The 20,009-nt window shown below is 36.5% G+C and overlaps 1 protein-coding gene across 1 annotated transcript in view; it reads right to left on the bottom strand.

The window, feature by feature from the left end:
- Positions 1-20,009, bottom strand: part of LOC124784377 (cilia- and flagella-associated protein 57-like) — a 76,056-nt gene that overhangs the window by 10,106 nt on the left and 45,941 nt on the right. Inside the window, exon 4 of the mRNA XM_047254098.1 lies at positions 3,788-3,967. Within this exon, the coding sequence (XP_047110054.1) occupies positions 3,788-3,967 (180 nt within the window). The remainder of the gene's footprint in view (positions 1-3,787; positions 3,968-20,009) is intronic.

Below are 20,009 nucleotides of genomic sequence, written 5' to 3'. Positions count from 1 at the left end.
GTTCAATTTCAGAATAACTTCTTCCGGTGTCTTCAATCTATTTTTAATACATTTTATATATGTTTATGAGAGTTTCACTCTCTACAAGTAACATGATCTTTATAATCCCCATTAATATATTTGACATAATTACAAAAACTGCTCACTTCATGTTTTTCATGTGCAACAGTACAACAGTAACTTGAATTCTAGTTGATTTATACTCTCATTGTTAAGTTTATATCTGTGTTTTAATATTTCCTTGTATAAAACATTATGTAAATCATATTCTGTTAATACAGTTTGTATTTGAATTAATTTAAATACTTTTGTAACTTTTGGATTTGGTTCACAATTAGACATTTTTAAAAGCAAAGATTCTAAATCTCCATAAATAACAAAAGTAACTTTCTCTATATTTAGGTAACTTTTAAAACTTAAATGTAAGCCTTTTACATAATGCTACATTTAACACTTTATTGACAAAAACAATTTGGTATCTGATTATCTAACTTCTCCTTATTATAAAAATGTAATGAAGAATATCACAAAAAATTTTGCTTCTTCATATTTTGTAATCTGAATTGAAAAAATGTCAATAAATCTTTTACCCAAAAAATGAGAGTTTACTCCTTCTTTAAAATATAATAAATCTACATGATTTTCTTTTTTACAACTTGTAACTTTTAAAAGATATACTTGATATTTTTCATCAAACGAATAAATATTAATAATTATCAATTTTAGTCTCAATTTTTTGAATACTGTAAACCACTACAAATAATTTAAAAATTTTATTTTTGATCAATACAAAAACATACATTCTTATATTTACAAACTCTATGTACTTAGACATTTGCAGACTATGTTGCAGATTTTATAGCTGATAAAAATATTCCTATCATAATTTTTAACATTAATACAAGCTTTCTTATGTCTTATATATCTTGGTAATTCAAAACAAGAAAATACCCTTAAAGGAACATATCTATTAATTCCCAATTGTCAGTCTATATTTCTGTTTAATGTCCAGACCAAAAATCGTTCTTGAAATTCAGATATTCCTGATATAATTTTTCTTTTCCCACTTTTAAATTTTCTAATCAAATCTTTTTCATTCATAATTGTATAATTTCATGTCTGACACCTAAGTTTCATAATGATTTGATCTGTTTGCACTTGGTTCTTGTGAAAAAGGAGAAATTAAATTTCAGTACATGATGAATTTTTAGATTATCTTTTGTTGTTTTCATAATTTTTGGCTTTGAGACATTCAAGAAAAAATAGATTCTGCTAAGTTTAAATTATTTTATCTATTTATAGTTTATAAATTTTTTTGCTTCCTGAATGCATTACTAGAGAATGGGCATATTTCCTTCAATTCTTTACTTTCATTATTTTTAAAAATTTCATCTTTGGTGTAAATATTAAAATTCGTGAATTGTTTCCCAATATTTGTCTTAATTTTATGATGTTTAATTATAAAACCAATTAAACCATCTTTTTTTTATTTGTAATATCTTCCTAAAATATTTCTTCTACAATAATCACAAAGTTGAGAAGCTGTGCACTGTCTCAGTTTGCTCTCTGACTATAAAAGCACAAACATTACTAGGTTAAAAGATACATATAATTAACTTTTTAAAACTTGGTTTTAATACAAGATATCTTAATTGTATATGTATTCTACAATACATTTATTACATTAAGTTATAAAATCGAAAACAATTCTTTACAAAAACACTTTTGCTTTATTTCTTTTTAAAATTCTTATAAAAGTATTTCATTTTGATTTAAGATTTAGAAAAAATATTTTATTCTATAACGTATCACATCTTTATGTTCTAAGGGTTGAAAGTGTTTTTTTTTTTTAAATTCTTTTAAAGATTAATATTAGTGGCATCAAACCTTTTAAGCCTGCAAATACAGATTTTTATAGTTATAAAAGTAACTGTAAGCTTCTTTTATTTAATCAAAAATTATTGATATTAAAGAATTTTTTGTATACTATTCTAGTTGGGTAAATATACCCCCCCCCCCCAAAAAAAATAACAAAACATAAAAAAGGATTACAAACTTTATTGCAATAGAATTCAAATTAATTTATTCACAAAAGAAGAAAATATTTTAGGTATTTTTACATTTATTAATGAAAGAAATTATAATATTAATTAAGGACTTTGGTTTCCTTTATTTGAAAATGTGTATTATTAACTAATAGTAATTTATGTTTTATTTATGATGTTTAGGCAGATCACAAATCTTCATAATTAAGGAAAATAATTAATTATGAAGATTTTCAGAATGGTGAATATTAGCCCTCACAAAAATTTAGATTCTCAGGACATCAAAAATTTGACAACCTATAAATTTATTGCTTTTGTTAGCCATAAGAGACATGCAAGAACTTTTTACAAAAAAGTATTTCAAGGATAAAATTGAAAGAAGTTTATCAGCTATATTTTAATAATAATAATAATAATAATAATAATAATAACAGTAATGGGGGCAAAAACAAAATTTTTTTATTTTGTATAGACTCTGGAATACATTTCTTACATCTGTTTGTAAGTATGTCTTTACGAAATGGATTCATATATAAATAATCTAAAGCAATAATTTCTTGATTACGAATAAATTTTTTCTTGTTATCATTCTCAGTTTGTTTTTCATAATTTTTATTCACCGGTAATACATTTGAATATACCTCACTTGGAATTCTTTTTAAATGATTTATGTAATAACATACAGAAATGTTATTTCCAGATACACAAACAATTCATTTTCTGTTATGAAGCTCTGTATTATATTTATTTAAACACTGTCTATATATTGCTCTATAACCATAGTTCATCTACCTCTGTGTATTAAAATTATCAATTGATTTCTCAATTTTAGATAGTTTACCTGTTTTGTTTTTCTCACTTTCATTTATTTGGAAAAAATTTTAATAAAGTAAAAATCATTTGTTGTAGTATTTAAAAATTTCTTAAAAATATTGTAAGATGTTACAGAAATATCAGATCTCAGGAGTAAAGAGAAAAGTCAACAGTACATTGACTATCTGTGCACTGAAAATGTTTGAAAGCTCTGAATAGTGACTGTTCCTAAAATATATTTAATTTCTATATTTTACCATCATTTGCTCTTAAACTACAAAGTGCTCATCATACTTCTTGTCCCTATACACTTTCACTGACCCAAAAAAACTCAATTATGTATCAAGGCCATTAATCTTACAACTTTCCTGGCCTCTGTATCAATGAAACAATTAAGTTTTCTAAACAAAACCCACTAGTTTTTGAGGATAACCTGTTTAAGCATGATTATGAAACAAGAAACAAATATCAGTATAAATTATCAACTCGTAGGCTAAAACTGCTGGAGAAGACACCCTACTATATGGGTAACTGGATGGGAAATAAAGACTACGAAAAATTAAAAAATTATGAACCAGAAGAATTTGGACATCATTTAAAAAATGCCTAGCAAGTAAATATTATTACAGTGTATAAGAATTTATGACTGGCTGTCACAAATAACTGTGCCTGATGTTACCTTTTATTCTGTCATGCTAAAAAAGTACTGTAAGTTGATACCTATTCTTAATTTTACTTTAATTCCAACATGATTACTTTAAATCATTTTATGGTACTTAAAATTACTTAATAACTGTAATTATTCTGTAAACTTAGAATTAGAAAGTAGCTTTAAACTGATGAGTCACCTATGTCCCAATCATCTGATTGTATATGACATGTTATGTGAGAGTAAAGTTTCTATTGTATTCTGTTCTATTCTTACTTACCTTCATGAGGCTAACTGCTCCTGCTTTCTCTTTACCTGGCTCTTCAGTCACTTGTTTTTTTAGAGATGTGACTGTACGCTCAAGCAAGTCTCTCTGTTGCAAAAATTGTGCTTGTGCATTGAAAACTTGTAAGTGCTCAGCAAAGAGTGCTTTATCTTTGTGATACTTATGGTAAAGGCTCTGTAAGAGGAAATATAGTTCTGTTAAGCATACCACAACTTGCACACATTGCAATGAATCAAATTGATTTTTTTTTATAAGATTAGTATATTAACAACTGTGGCAGTGAAACTGACTGAAAGAAAGAAGATAAGAACTTAATATCTCCACAGTGGTGATTTTATTAGACACATAACATAAGCTTCATTAGGACAGAGACAGGGAATAAAACTGAATATGTATTTCCTAAGGAAACTACCCCAGCTTTCATGTGGAATAATTATGAGAATCTATGAAATGCTAACTCTGGATGGATAAATTGTAGTTTGAGTCCTGCTCCTGCTTAATATGAATACAGATCCTCAATAGATCCTTAATAGGTGTAAGCAGCAAATTGAACAAGAGCACTGTATTCAAGTGAATATTTTAATCATTTTATATGTGGTGGACTGAGGATACCAATATTCCACAGTAGGATGCTCAAAAGGTATACAATGGAGTGTGACATACATTTGTGCACAGAGCTCACACTAGTTTTGACCAAGATAGCTGGACAGCTGCATTAAAGCATCTATTGCCCAAGTGGTTTAAATAGCAATTAATGGAACATGCTTTTTGGCATTAACCCACTCAAATTTTGAACTGAAATAGAGGAATAGGTTTACAAGACAATATCCATCTTGAATTACACACAGAATACTTAAAATAAAAACAGATAAACAATCTACTTGCCAAATGGCAGCAGGGGAACACACACAAATAGAGAATACTTTGATTAAACTGGGCAAATTTTACATCGAGTCCTTGCTATGTTCCTTTATAGATAGTGTGATCCTGCTGATGGCTGGTATATGTCACCTTCCCTGCAGTTGTGGCATGATGGGACTGTAGGTGACTGTTATAAGGGACATAAGCTTTAAGATGATAAGCAAGACAGTTTATCCGAGTCGGGAGTATTAGGCAGAAGAGCACTGTGGGAACTGAATGGCTCTGAAGAGTAGATGAGTGTACAGGCAGGAAACAATGAAAGGTGGTGGAATTCATAAGTTTCCTGGTTATTTGGCAAAATGGTCTGCTGAAATGCAGCTCAAGAATGGTGAATAATAAGGATAAGATACCAATGCCCACAATGAGAATTAATGAATGACACATTAATGCATGTGACATACACACAACTTTACAGTTAATTTTATGACAATGTTATAAGCACCATGAACTTGTTTGTATGGTGATTATTTCAGATGTTATGGGCACATAAAGACTGGCAATTACTGTAATAAATGACAATTTAATAACTCCAATGTGGAAATTGAAATCAAAATGAATGGGAAAGTAGAAGGAAGGAAGATTATGTTTTAACGTATGATTGACAACAAGATCATTAGAAATCTTGTACAAAGTTGGATTGGGAAAGGAAATTTTCGGTGCTCATCTCTCAAGCACTACTGTGAGTGACCAGTATTTTTTTGTATTTTCTTTTAGTGTCTTGAGTGTTACACAAGACATATGTTACAAGTTTATGTTTCATCAACTTTTATGATAAATAATTTGTGTAATAAGACTAAGCTCTCAGTGGGCACAATTTGTTTCCACAGAATAATTCTCTCTCTGTACAACTGAAATAAAGGACTCTGGTGAAATTGATTTTGGTAACAGTTGGAATTTATTGAGAAAAGTGAAAGGATTGCATGCTGATGTATTGTAACAGATGCTGGGATATAAAACAGCAAGAAAAAAAAATTATCACTGTAATTTTCAAAGAACATTATATAATTTCACATTATGTATTAGATACAAAAAAGTGAAGTCCACAAATGTGGATAATTGAAGAAGTTGTCTTTTTCTGTTATAAAACAAATTTAATTATGTAAAATACTATCTGTGTTGGTTGTTTTGTTTGGTGTATTGAAGCAGAAGATACAGAATGTCATTATAATAATATCTACAAGTTATTTGAAAGATAGTAGTTTATACTGCTAGTAAGAAAAGATGAGCTATGGACATCCTTAAACATTATCTGTTTACATAAAGGGTGATCAGAAAGTTTCCATCTGAGGCTAGTGCTGCAGCATATATGCCACCTAACACAACTCCAATGTCGGCAAATAAGTACCAACATGTAGGCAGGGGATTAGTGTGTCTTTCTGACTTGCATGCAGTAAATGCAGAAATGTGCACTATGGTGATGTTATTATCAAATGCATTCACATCAGAACAATGTGCTGTTATTCTTTTCTTGGCTGCCAAACTGGTAGTAATCCATCGAAGAATGAAGAATGTGTATGATGCAGCATGTCTGTCAAAAACCACCATCTGGGGAAACTGTGACAAGCGGTTCTGCTGTTTCATTATAATCCACATCCCCATATTGCAAATGTTGTAATGCAGAAGTTACATCAACTCAAGTGGGATGCACTTGAGCACTTGCCCTGTAATCCTGATCTCTCTAACATGACTATTAATTTTAATTTTCCCACTTTTGATAATTATGAGTAAACAAAAAGTAAAGAGTGAAATATTTTGGTATCAGTAAGTAAGTTACATATTTTTAAAGGTCTTTTATTTGCTCTTTCTAAGATTCCTCTAAAATTTTAACTAGATAGCCATCTATGAGTTGAATAATTAATTCTGGACTGCCCTTTTTTTGTAACTTGAATTTTCTATGAATTTTTCACTATTGCAAAGAAATATTGTGTACAATTTAGTAAACTGTGTGGAAAGTAGAAAAAAAATAGTATACTTTTTTAAGGTTTTTTGAAGTAGATAGTGTTTTTTGAATTCTATATGGTACTTGGAAAATATCTGGTTTGGTTGTGATACAGGTAAAAATTTATGAGACATATTTTTGTGAGACTGAGAACAGGGTCATTCCACACCAAGTGGTCTAAAACTGAAAAAAGTTCCCACCATCATGGTCTCCAATTTTCGTCAAATTTTAACTGTAGCTTTAGTCAAGTGTTGAAGTAAGTTTCCCAAGATTTCAGGCCTCTAGCTGCAATAGCTGCTGATCTAGACCCCCTTGTCTGAAGTGTACTTAGTCCGTGTGCATGCAACATAAAAAAAATGTCATATTTGGAGTCTAATAAAATCGAAACTAATTCATAAGAATGGTTAGTAAGATGCGACCCTGTACAGTTTTTTTTGCTGATTCCAACGAAATTATGTATAACATTACTCATGCAAACCCCGGTCAAATAACTCGACTCAAAGTATACTTCAAAATTTGTCGTGACACAACGCGACAAATTTTGACCAATATTAAGACTGCAATGATTTCCTTGCAGTTGAAGATATGGACTTGAACTTTTGGCCAAGCTTCATGCTTGTGCTAGACATAATGCAGCCGGATTTGCAATGATCCAGGCCATATGGTCGCCCTGCAGTATCTCTTCAAATTAGGCAGTGTCAGCACAAACGGTAAAATTTACCAAAGTTTCAAGCCAATTACTAAAAAATAGTTGGCCTGAATCTGCTTGTGAATAGTATCACCTAAAAGAGAAACTCTTGCTCTACAAGACTGACATTTGTTTTTTTTGCAACGCGACCATTAAGTACTCATTAACTCACATCAAAGTTGTTATATTTTGTATGCGCGATGCACTAATTTTTCTTCATTTCTAGGAATTTGAATCTTAATAGTCGCTTAGAATTACTGATATAATTGGATATTTCATTCGTGTTTTATTCAGTGATTGGCCAGTGAGAGATGTCAGAAGTTAATGAAGAAGAAGAATCGTTGGCCCCCTGTTCAATTGGAAAAGATGCTGCTGCATCGAAGTGCCATGTTATCTTCTATGCTAAGAAGACTGGATTCAAAGCGTTTAGTGATTTCACAGAATGTGACCAGAAATTGCTTGTTTCGCGTTCAGAAGCCAAACTTGACGAAAATTCCATCATTTGCTTCCACCATGAAGCCCTCTTCCTACATGAATATCAAGCGATGCAAAAGAAATGTTGCAATCCATTCAAGAAGAGGAATCACAATGTAAAAGCTGGACTTAGACTGCTTGATAATGAAACAGCTGCCAAACTTTGCCTGTTAAAGAAAAAAGAAGTGATTGATATAAAACCTGGTCAGAAGCTTTGCCCTCGCTGCATGTCGGCACTGAACCAAAAGCTAGAAGATTCATCATCACTATCAACCCAATCTGAACAAGATTTCACAACGGATGAAACTGAACCAGCCATCAACAAAAGTTTATCATTTATTGGTGCTTCACCATTGAAAAGAAGACAACTAAGTAAAAGAGATAAGCAAAGCTATGCAAAAAGAAAGATCTTGGATGCACAAAGTTTAATTGGGAATCAAATTGCTGCTGCTGTAGGAATCAATTACGATGAACAGCCAAGTTCAAGTAAAAGTCGCCCATGCAATAATTGTGCAGATCTTGATAATCTTATAGAAGAGTTGAAAGAAAAATGTAAAGTGTCAAATCGTAGGACAAAAGTTCAAATATTGACCTTGGTTCCAAGAAGCTGGACAATTAAAGATACGACAACAGCATTTAATGTATCAGAAAGAATGGTAAAGCAAGCGAGAAAACTGAAGAATGAGCAAGGTGTTCTAGCTTTTCCAGCAAATCGGCAAGGAAGGAAGCTTTCAGATGAAGTTGTCCAGAAAGTACATGACTTTTTTCAAGATGACGAATTCAGCAGACTTTGTCCAGGGAAGAAAGACTGTGTGCCTGTGAGAATTTCAGGAACAAAGGTGTACAAGCAAAAGCGGTTGTTGCTTTGCAATTTGAAGGAAATGTACGTGTCTTATCAGAAGCAAAATGGACCAGAAATTGGCTTCTCAAAGTTTTGCGAGCTTAGACCAAAATGGTGTGTTACAGTTGGCTCTGCTGGAATGCACTCAGTTTGTGTCTGTACAATACACCAAAATGTCAAGCTTATGCTCACTGGTGCATCAATCAATGAAGACTACAAGGAAATTCTTAGCAAAGCTGTTTGCAGCTTGGAAAACAAGGATTGTATGCTTCATCGTTGTGAAAACTGCCCTGGTCCAGAAGGTGTAGAAGCAGTTATTGCAACATATTTTGAAGATAATGACCCTGAAGAACTGATTGAGTACAAACAATGGATTCATACTGACAGGGATACTTTAGAAACAAAGCAGCTTTCAACAGAAGAGTATGTTGAAGATATTGCAGCAAAAATTTGGAACCTGTCTTGTCATCACTACATTGCCAAGCATCAAAGCCAGCACCTGAAAGCTCTCAAAACTGATTTGAAAGAAGGCGAATTCATAATACTAATGGATTTTGCTGAAAACTATTCATTTATTGTTCAAGATGCAGTGCAAGGCTTTCACTGGGAAAACAGTCAAGCAACAGTTCATCCATTTGTAGTCTACTACTGTGAAAACGAAGAGGTGCAATGTGTGAATCTTTGTGTTATTAGTGACTGCCTTCGACACGATACGATTACTGTCCATGTTTACATTGGAAAAGTAATCAATTACCTGAAGATGCAATTTTCCAAAATAAGCCACATCCACTACTTCAGTGATGGTTCAGCTGCACAATATAAGAATTTCAAGAATTTTCTCAACTTATGCTATCACAAAGAAGATTTTGAAATAACAGCAGAATGGAATTTCTTTGGAACAAGCCATGGAAAGTCGCCTTGTGATGGCATTGGAGGCACAACAAAACGGTTGGCAGCAAGAGCAAGTTTGCAACGTCCATATGAAAACCAGATTCTAACACCCAAAGATCTTTTCAACTTCTGCAATGATAATATCAATGGAATCAAATTCTTTTTCATCAGCAAAGAGGAAGTTGAAGAAGAAAAAGCTTCTCAAGAAGAAAGATTCCTGCAAGGGCACACTCTAGCTGGCACAAGAGAAAACCACCATTTTTTGCCCATTGATATGACGACAATTAAGGTCAGTAGAGTTTCTAATGATGCGACATCTTTTTTGGCCAAAATTAGTGCTGCTGAAGTAGTAGTTCAAGTCATGGATCTTCAGCCTGGGCAGTATGTTGCTTGCATTTATGAAAAGAAATGGTGGATTGGAAACATCGTTGAAATCTCAGTCGAACAGAAAGATGCTTTCATAAGCTTTATGCATCCTCATGGTCCTGCAAGTTCATTTTATTGGCCCTTAAGACGTGATACTTGCTGGATTCCAGAACAACTTATCATTGGTGTTATTCCAGCTCCATCAGTGACATCATCTGGTCGGCAATACAGTTTTCCTGAAAGCATTCTCTTGCAAATCAACGATGCTTCCAGAATGATGAAGTAACTGAGGAAGACAGGCTTGGGAACCTGCATAAAGAAACCCACAATCAGGCTTGGGATCCTGTGGTAAAGACACCCTGTAATCAGGCTTGGGAACCTGCAGTAAAGATACCCACCCGTGGCTGTTACTGCATGGCTATCGGGCGTGGCCCCTATGGCGATGGGGATGCTGGTTTTATTGTGATAACCAGTAATGGCTCAGCCATCATGGACCAACGCAGGGCACTGCGCACACAAAATATAAGATACTTTGACCTGAGTAAATAAGCACTTAATGGAAGCGTTGCAAAAGAAAAATATATCCATCTTGTAGAGCAAGAGTTTCTCTTTCAGATGATACTATTCACAATTAAATCCAGGCTGACTATTTTGTAGTAATGGGCTTTGAACTTTGGTAAATAAAGCCATTTGCGCTGACACTGCCAAATTTGAAGAGATTTTGCAAGGCGACTATAAAGCCTGGGTAGTTGGAAATCCAGCTGTATTATGTCCAGCACAAAGATAAGACTTGGTAAAAAGTTCAAGTCCATATCTTTATCTGCAAGGAAATTATTGCAGTCTGAATATTGGTCAAAATTTGTCGCATTAAGTCACGACAGAATTAGGGGTACACTTTGAGTCGACTTGTTTGACCGGATTTTGCATCAGTAATCTTATAATTAATTTCGTTTGAATCAGCACAAAAAACTGTACAGGGTCTCATCTTACTAACCATTCTTATGAATTGGTTTCAATTTTATGAGACCCCAAAAATGGCATTTTGTCTGATGTCGCGCGCATGCGAACTTACTACCCTTCAGACAAGGGGGTGTAGATCAGCAAGTATTGCAGCTAGAGGCTTGAAATCTTGAGAAACTTAATTTAGCACTTGACTAGTGCTACAGATAAAATTTGAAGAAAATTGGAGACATGATGGTGGGAAGGTTTAGACCACTTGGCATGGAATGACCCAACAGTTTTCTTGTTGAAGCATAGGATGCATTTGAGCCCCAGCAATAATTTTCTTATCTGTCAATAATGAATGTGACATACTAGTTAGTCACAAGATTATACAACACATAAACTTAATATTTGTTAAAGCTCAACATTCTTTTATTAACTTTAAAATGGAGAAGAATAAGTGAGGACATAAATTTTGAAGACAAATATAAGATGAGACACTGTAGTTTCCCATTATTAAATCTGCTGAAGTAATAACAGGTGTCATGTATTCTTACAAAATCATGAAATGCTTAAGTTGTTCAGTACCAAAATTAGTTAAATATTTTCTATTTACTTATGCAAATGTAGTTGCCTTTGCAAAATCATTTTTATTTAATGTATAATTATGCAATATCAGCATGCAAATATTCACAAACTTCACATTATGGATCATTACTACCTAAACTGTAACTAGTTAAACTTACTGTTCACACAGTTTTAGTTCTTTGAATTTTCTGCATAAGAAAATATACATTTTTGTTTAAAGTTACATGTCACTCAAATGCCAGACGTAAGTAAAGTAACTGAAATGACACTAGGAGTTTCTAAAACATTCCATTTACACCAACAGTAAATTCTTTGCACACACTGCTTTGTATGCAGTTCTTTTTTTTATGCCACAAGTTGATGGCATTATTTACAAAAAATATTTTACACTATGTCGAAATCTATCACTATTGTTCATTAGAAACTGAGACATTTCAGTAAATGAGTTTTCCAGTTATGTTGCAACATACAATTTTGTAATTCAACTTAATCTGTGTTGATTTATGAGAAAAGTGCAACCAAAGCAGGCAGAAAAAGAATCACACATATACAACACAGTCTTATTCATGGAACTGAAAAACCCAGCAACCCTTGACATAAGATCATCCTACAGATATCAACAACTGAAGATGAGAACAAAAATTGATTTTATGTTCTTATTTGGCCACTTGTCTCCTCTATGAGGATATCAGCCACCATACTAGCTTTGCATTTTGTAGAAAGGCAGTCAGGAATATCACAGACAATATCTTTGCATTTTTCTTTAATGTATTAAAAGTGGATGTGTAATAGGGAAGAGAAAGTTTCAGTCCCACATCAACTTTATTCTTGACTGCAGTTCAGTCTACAAGAGTGGTGGTGGGGTATTGGGAGTGGGATTTGCCCTCAAACATCTTTGCTATCTCCAGTGATTATTCACAGATGCATGTCTGTGAGTCTGTCAGTTACAAGAATACAAGTAAAACTGCAAGCACTAAGGGATGAACATATTAGTCTATGATGTAAGGAAACAGGCGATGTGACATAGTACTGTCAACCACCAGGACCATTACATTTACTTTGTCATTAGACAACATAAGAACGTCAAAATCCTTCGTAAAAAATCACAGGGTTGATACCTTCACTACAGAGATGTTGCTCTAGTGTGGCAAACATTCATCACATTTGAGATTTTCACTCTGCAACGGAGTGTGTGCTGATATGAAACTTCCTGGCAGATTAAAACTGTGTGCCTGACCGAGACACGAACTCGGGACCTATTGCCTTTCGCGGGCAAGTGCTCTACCAACTGAGCTACCGAAGCATGACTCACGCCCGGTACTCACAGCTTACTTCTGCCAGTACCTCATCTCCTACCTTCCAAACTTTTTTATTCATCACATTTCCCTTCTCACATCCTCACCAAACATCCTATGTAACATAAAACCCACTTTTTGAATGCATTAATAAACTCATCACTGCTGAAGCATCAAACAACTGATGTAAAACTCAATTCCATCACCAGAGTGAATAACATCATGTGCTCCAATGCCTTCACAGTGAGACTGATAATCAAACACTGAAGCAATTTGCACCATACATTTCAATGTCCATCAAGCAGTGCCACAACAGTGCAGCTAACACTTCCCGACCAGTGAAAAAAAAAAGTATGGCAATGTCAACAGTATACATATTTTAAATTTAGTGCATGCCTGATACCCCACATACATGAAGAACCAATTAATTTAAACTGCAGTGAGTCAAGATTTTTTTTAACAATCATTGCGACTAAAAGAAAGAGACAATGCTAAGTAACCATCCTTTACTATTTACATCAGTTTTAATTAATAATTAATATCAATAATTCTGTCACACCAGAAAATTTGTAATTAAAATCTGCACATAGGCGTAATATAAAAGTTATTTGCATGAAACCGAAAGTTGAAAATGATGTTAAAAAACATTTGGTGAAATAGTATTACAGAAGTTATTTACATAAAACTGAAAGTAGATACTGGGCTTGGCTAAACAATCATCAACTTTGGATAAAGTATATAAGTGGCAACACCCCCACCAACTGATGGAAAATATAATAACAAGGACAACACCCTGTTCATTACCATTGGTACCATTCAAGTATGTGGCTGTCATTCATTGCCAAATTAATTAAATAATTATAAATGGGGTGTTTTCAGAGGATTTAACATTGAATGAAGGAATGAGATGGAAGAGAGAGCAGGAAGGAAAGGGGATAGAAATGGGAACAATAGATATGTGAGAGTGGTTCCATTTTAAAGACTATAGCATTGTTAAAACATGTGCTAAAATTATGCATCAGATGAACTTTCCTGCTGCTAACCAAATTAAGCAGCAGGCTGGCCTAGCTCTTGTTGAAGAATAGGTTCATCAGACTCACTCTCAAATTTATAGTGTTTCAAAGGAATTGCTTTTGTTTCACCTGAGGATTTGTACTGGCATCTCAAAAGTTAGTTTATTTTGTTTTGACTGATTGGGAAGTGTCAATTGTACTGATCATGAATACTGTTGTGGCACTGCTTGATGGACATTGAAATGTATGGTGCAAATTGCTTCAGTGTTTGACTATCAGTCCCACTGTGAAGCCATTTGAGGACATGATGTTATTCACTCTGGTGATAGAATTGAATTTTACATAAGTTCTCTGATGTTTCCACGACAATGAGTTTATTAATGCAGTCAAAAAGTGGGTTTTATGTTACATAGGATGTTTGCTGAGGAAGTCAGAAGGGAAATGTGTTGAATGTTTGCCACACAAGAGCAACATCTCTGTAGTGAAGGTATCAACCCTGTGATCTTTTATGAACGATTGTGACAGGCTTATGTTGTCTAATGACAAAGAAAATGTAATGGTCCTGATGGTTGACAGGACTATGTCAAGTTTTGAACGGCCAGTGTCGGTTGGTCGCAGTCAGTGTGCTCCCTGCCGCCGTTGGATAAGCAGCTGAGCAGCAAGTCGTATACTCCTAGCTCACTCATTTGTTACATAGTTTAATTCTTAATTTCTTTGCGTGTTTTTGGTACTTGCATTGTTTAATTCATAAATTTCGAGCGTATTATAGTATTTGAGAGTTGTAGCATCGCGTTTTAGTGCCTGAATAGTGTAAAATCGCGTAGTCGTTTGTCTACTGTTTTGTTTTGAACGGCCAGTGTCGGTTGGTCGCAGTCAGTGTGCTCCCTGCCGCCGTTGGATAAGCAGCTGAGCAGCAAGTCGTATACTCCTAGCTCACTCATTTGTTACATAGTTTAATTCTTAATTTCTTTGCGTGTTTTTGGTACTTGCATTGTGTAATTCATAAATTTCGGGCGTATTATAGTATTTGAGAGTTGTAGCATCGCGTTTTAGTACCTGAATAGTGTAAATTCGCGTAGTCGTTTGTCTACTGTTTTGTTTTGAACGGCCAGTGTCGGTTGGTCGCAGTCAGTGTGCTCCCTGCCGCCGTTGGATAAGCAGCTGAGCAGCAAGTCGTATACTCCTAGCTCACTCATTTGTTACATAGTATAATTCTTAATTTCTTTGCGTGTTTTTGGTACTTGCATTGTTTAATTCATAAATTTCGGGCGTATTATAGTATTTGAGAGTGTAGCATCGTGTTTTAGTGCCTGAATAGTGTAATTTCGCTTAGTCTCCTTCCGCCGCCGAGCAGTGTCAGCAGTGCGCAAGTAGCAGCATTACTGCATTTACTAGGCAATCTTGTATTTTAATAACCGTTTAAATTTTGTCGATTTGGTTGCGCTCTCTGTAGATTAGTTCACACGTTCTTAGCAAAACAGTTCTTAGTATGGATAGGGACTGCAACTGCTGTGTTCGGATGCAGGCTGAGTTGGCATCCCTTCGCTCCCAGCTTCAGGCAGTGTTGGCTTCGGTCACACAGCTTGAGGCTGTTGCCAATGGGCATCACTGTGGGGGTCGGGATGGGGGTTTGTCGGGGACGGCCAGCTCGTCCCACGCATCCCCTGATCGGACTACGACTGTGGTTGCCCGGGATACTGCCCGCATTGAGGCTGATCCCTCACCTGTGGTAGAGTGGGAGGTCGTTTCAAGGTGTGGCAGGGGGCGAAAGACATTCCGGAGGGCTGAACGGAAAGCCTCTCCAGTTTGTCTGACGAACCGGTTTCAGGCTCTGTCTCAGGCTGATACTGATCTTCGGCCTGACATGGCTGCTTGTCCTGTTCCAGAGGTTGCCCCTCAGTCTGCAAGATCCGGGCAGTCGCAGAGGGTGGGCTTACTGGTAGTTGGGAGCTCCAACGTCAGGCGCGTAATGGGGCCCCTTAGGGAAATGGCAGCAAGAGAGGGGAAGAAAACCAATGTGCACTCCGTGTGCATACCGGGGGGAGTCATTCCAGATGTGGAAAGGGTCCTTCCGGATGCCATGAAGGGTACAGGGTGCACCCATCTGCAGGTGGTCGCTCATGTCGGCACCAATGATGTGTGTCGCTATGGATCGGAGGAAATCCTCTCTGGCTTCCGGCGGCTATCTGATTTGGTGAAGGCTGCTAGTCTCGCTACCGGGATGAAAGCAGAGCTCACCATCTGCAGCATCGTCGACAGGACTGACTGCGGACCTTTGGTACAGAGCCGAGTGGAGGGTCTGAATCAGAGGCTGAGACGGTTCTGCGACCGTGTGGGCTGCAGATTCCTCGACTTGCGCCATAGGGTGGTGGGGTTTCGGGTTCCGCTGGATAGGTCAGGAGTCCACTACACGCAACAAGCGGCTACACGGGTAGCAGGGGTTGTGTGGCGTGGGCTGGGCGGTTTTTTAGGTTAGATGGCCTTGGGCAAGTACAGAAAGGGCAACAGCCTCAACGGGTGCGGGGCAAAGTCAGGACATGCGGGGAACAAGCAGCAATCGGTATTCTAATTGTCAACTGTCGAAGCTGCGTTGGTAAAGTACCGGAACTTCAAGCGCTGATAGAAAGCACCGAAGCTGAAATCGTTATAGGTACAGAAAGCTGGCTTAAGCCAGAGATAAATTCTGCCGAAATTTTTACAAAGGTACAGACGGTGTTTAGAAAGGATAGATTGCATGCAACCGGTGGTGGAGTGTTCATCGCTGTTAGTAGTAGTTTATCCTGTAGTGAAGTAGAAGTGGATAGTTCCTGTGAATTATTATGGGTGGAGGTTACACTAAACAACCGAACTAGGTTTATAATTGGCTCCTTTTACCGACCTCCCGACTCAGCAGCATTAGTGGCAGAACAACTGAGAGAAAATTTGGAATACATTTCACATAAATTTTCTCAGCATGTTATAGTCTTAGGTGGAGATTTCAATTTACCAGATATAGACTGGGACACTCAGATGTTTAGGACGGGTGGTAGGGACAGAGCATCGAGTGACATTATACTGAGTGCACTATCCGAAAATTACCTCGAGCAATTAAACAGAGAACCGACTCGTGGAGATAACATATTGGACCTACTGATAACAAACAGACCCGAACTTTTCGAATCTGTATGTACAGAGCAGGGAATCAGTGATCATAAGGCCGTTGCAGCATCCCTGAATATGGAAGTTAATAGGAATACAAAAAAAGGGAGGAAGGTTTATCTGTTTAGCAAGAGTAATAGAAGGCAGATTTCAGACTACCTAACAGATCAAAACGAAAATTTCTGTTCCGACACTGACAATGTTGAGTGTTTATGGAAAAAGTTCAAGGCAATCGTAAAATGCGTTTTAGACAGGTACGTGCCGAGTAAAACTGTGAGGGACGGGAAAAACCCACCGTGGTACAACAACAAAGTTAGGAAACTACTGCGAAAGCAAAGAGAGCTCCACTCCAAGTTTAAACGCAGCCAAAACCTCTCAGACAAACAGAAGCTAAACGATGTCAAAGTTAGTGTAAGGAGGGCTATGCGTGAAGCGTTCATTGAATTCGAAAGTAAAATTCTATGTACCGACTTGACAGAAAATCCTAGGAAGTTCTGGTCTTACGTTAAATCAGTAAGTGGCTCGAAACAGCATATCCAGACACTACGGGATGATGATGGCATTGAAACAGAGGATGACTCGCGTAAAGCTGAAATACTAAACACCTTTTTCCAAAGCTGTTTCACAGAGGAAGACCGCACTGCAGTTCCTTCTCTAAATCCTCGCACAAACGAAAAAATGGCTGACATCGAAATAAGTGTCCAAGGAATAGAAAAGCAACTGGAATCACTCAATAGAGGAAAGTCCACTGGACCTGACGGGATACGAATTCGATTCTACACAGAGTACGCGAAAGAACTAGCCCCCCTTCTAACAGCCGTGTACCGCAAGTCTCTAGAGGAACGGAGGGTTCCAAATGATTGGAAAAGAGCACAGATAGTCCCAGTCTTCAAGAAGGGTCGTCGAGCAGATGCGCAAAACTATAGACCTATATCTCTTACGTCGATCTCTTGTAGAATTTTAGAACATGTTTTTTGCTCGCGTATCATGTCATTTCTGGAAACCCAGAATCTACTATGTAGGAATCAACATGGATTCCGGAAACAGCGATCGTGTGAGACCCAACTCGCCTTATTTGTTCATGAGACCCAGAAAATATTAGACACAGGCTCCCAGGTAGATGCTATTTTTCTTGACTTCCGGAAGGCGTTCGATACAGTTCCGCACTGTCGCCTGATAAACAAAGTAAGAGCCTACGGAATATCAGACCAGCTGTGTGGCTGGATTGAAGAGTTTTTAGCAAACAGAACACAGCATGTTGTTATCAATGGAGAGACGTCTACAGACGTTAAAGTAACCTCTGGCGTGCCACAGGGGAGTGTTATGGGACCATTGCTTTTCACAATATATATAAATGACTTAGTAGATAGTGTCGGAAGTTCCATGCGGCTTTTCGCGGATGATGCTGTAATATACAGAGAAGTTGCTGCATTAGAAAATTGTAGCGAAATACAGGAAGATCTGCAGCGGATAGGCACTTGGTGCAGGGAGTGGCAACTGACCCTTAACATAGACAAATGTAATGTATTGCGAATACATAGAAAGAAGGATCCTTTATTGTATGATTATATGATAGCGGAACAAACACTGGTAGCAGTTACTTCTGTAAAATATCTGGGAGTATGCGTACGGAACGATTTGAAGTGGAATGATCATATAAAACTAATTGTTGGTAAGGCGGGTACCAGGTTGAGATTCATTGGGAGAGTGCTTAGAAAATGTAGTCCATCAACAAAGGAGGTGGCTTACAAAACACTCGTTCGACCTATACTTGAGTATTGCTCATCAGTGTGGGATCCGTACCAGGTCGGGTTGACGGAGGAGATAGAGAAGATCCAAAGAAGAGCGGCGCGTTTCGTCACTGGGTTATTTGGTAACCGTGATAGCGTTACGGAGATGTTTAATAAACTCAAGTGGCAGACTCTGCAAGAGAGGCGCTCTGCATCGCGGTGTAGCTTGCTCGCCAGGTTTCGAGAGGGTGCGTTTCTGGATGAGGTATCGAATATATTGCTTCCCCCTACTTATACTTCCCGAGGAGATCACGAATGTAAAATTAGAGAGATTAGAGCGCGCACGGAGGCTTTCAGACAGTCATTCTTCCCGCGAACCATACGCGACTGGAACAGGAAAGGGAGGTAATGACAGTGGCACGTAAAGTGCCCTCCGCCACACACCGTTGGGTGGCTTGCGGAGTATCAATGTAGATGTAGATGTAGATGCCTCTTTCCTAACATCATAGTCTAATATGTTCATCCCTTAGTGCTTGCAATTTTACTTGTATTCCCAGACCAGGGAGAATTAAACTGAGGTGAAACAAGACTATAGCTATTATTATCATCCTATGCACAAGGCTTGTAATAAACATTTTATTTGACAAACTGACAGTTAAAAAAATATTTTCTGAAATATATTTGCTGAACTATGAATTCTTTTAGTATCAGTTAATTATTTGGTTCATGTTTGCAGCCTTCAGGAAGGTAAAAAAAAGCAAGCTAGACATTGACACTGATGAACACACTATGCAGAAAAAAGTAAACATACAAGTAGTTGGGCCCTTCTACTTTTCCAAAGTATTTATTTATTTATTCATCCGTAAACAAATTTCTTTGAATGGATGTCATCATTATACATACATATGTACATTATTTTGTCATATAAGGTAATGATATACAAGCTATATATAATAAATTCATAAAATATGAATATATACTGTAAATGCTCAATGCCTTATCGACACTTACCCTATGCCTCGACCTGAAGAATTATTCACTAAACTTGCTGGAGGCCAGTATTTTTCTAAACTAGACCTGTTAGAAGCTTATCATAAACTTCCTCTCGACGCTGCTTCTCGGCAGTTTCTGGTCCTTAACACGCCTTTCGGCCTCTATCAATACCAATGATTGCCATTCGGGGTTGCCAGTGCTCCTGCTCTCTTTCAGTGATTCTTGGAACAATTATTGCTCACTGTCCCTGAGTGTATAAATTATCCCGACAACATTGTTGTCACTGGCTCCACCACTGACGAACATCTTCAAAATCTCCACACACTTTTTCATGTCTTACAGACAGCCGGTCTTAAGTGTAATCTTCAGAAATGAAAATTTTTTCAGGCATCTATCA

This window comes from Schistocerca piceifrons, chromosome 1, assembly GCF_021461385.2.
Source record: "Schistocerca piceifrons isolate TAMUIC-IGC-003096 chromosome 1, iqSchPice1.1, whole genome shotgun sequence".
NCBI lineage: Eukaryota > Metazoa > Arthropoda > Insecta > Orthoptera > Acrididae > Schistocerca > Schistocerca piceifrons.
Note: the sequence above shows the minus strand (reverse complement) of the source record. Positions and strands in the feature narration are given on the sequence as shown.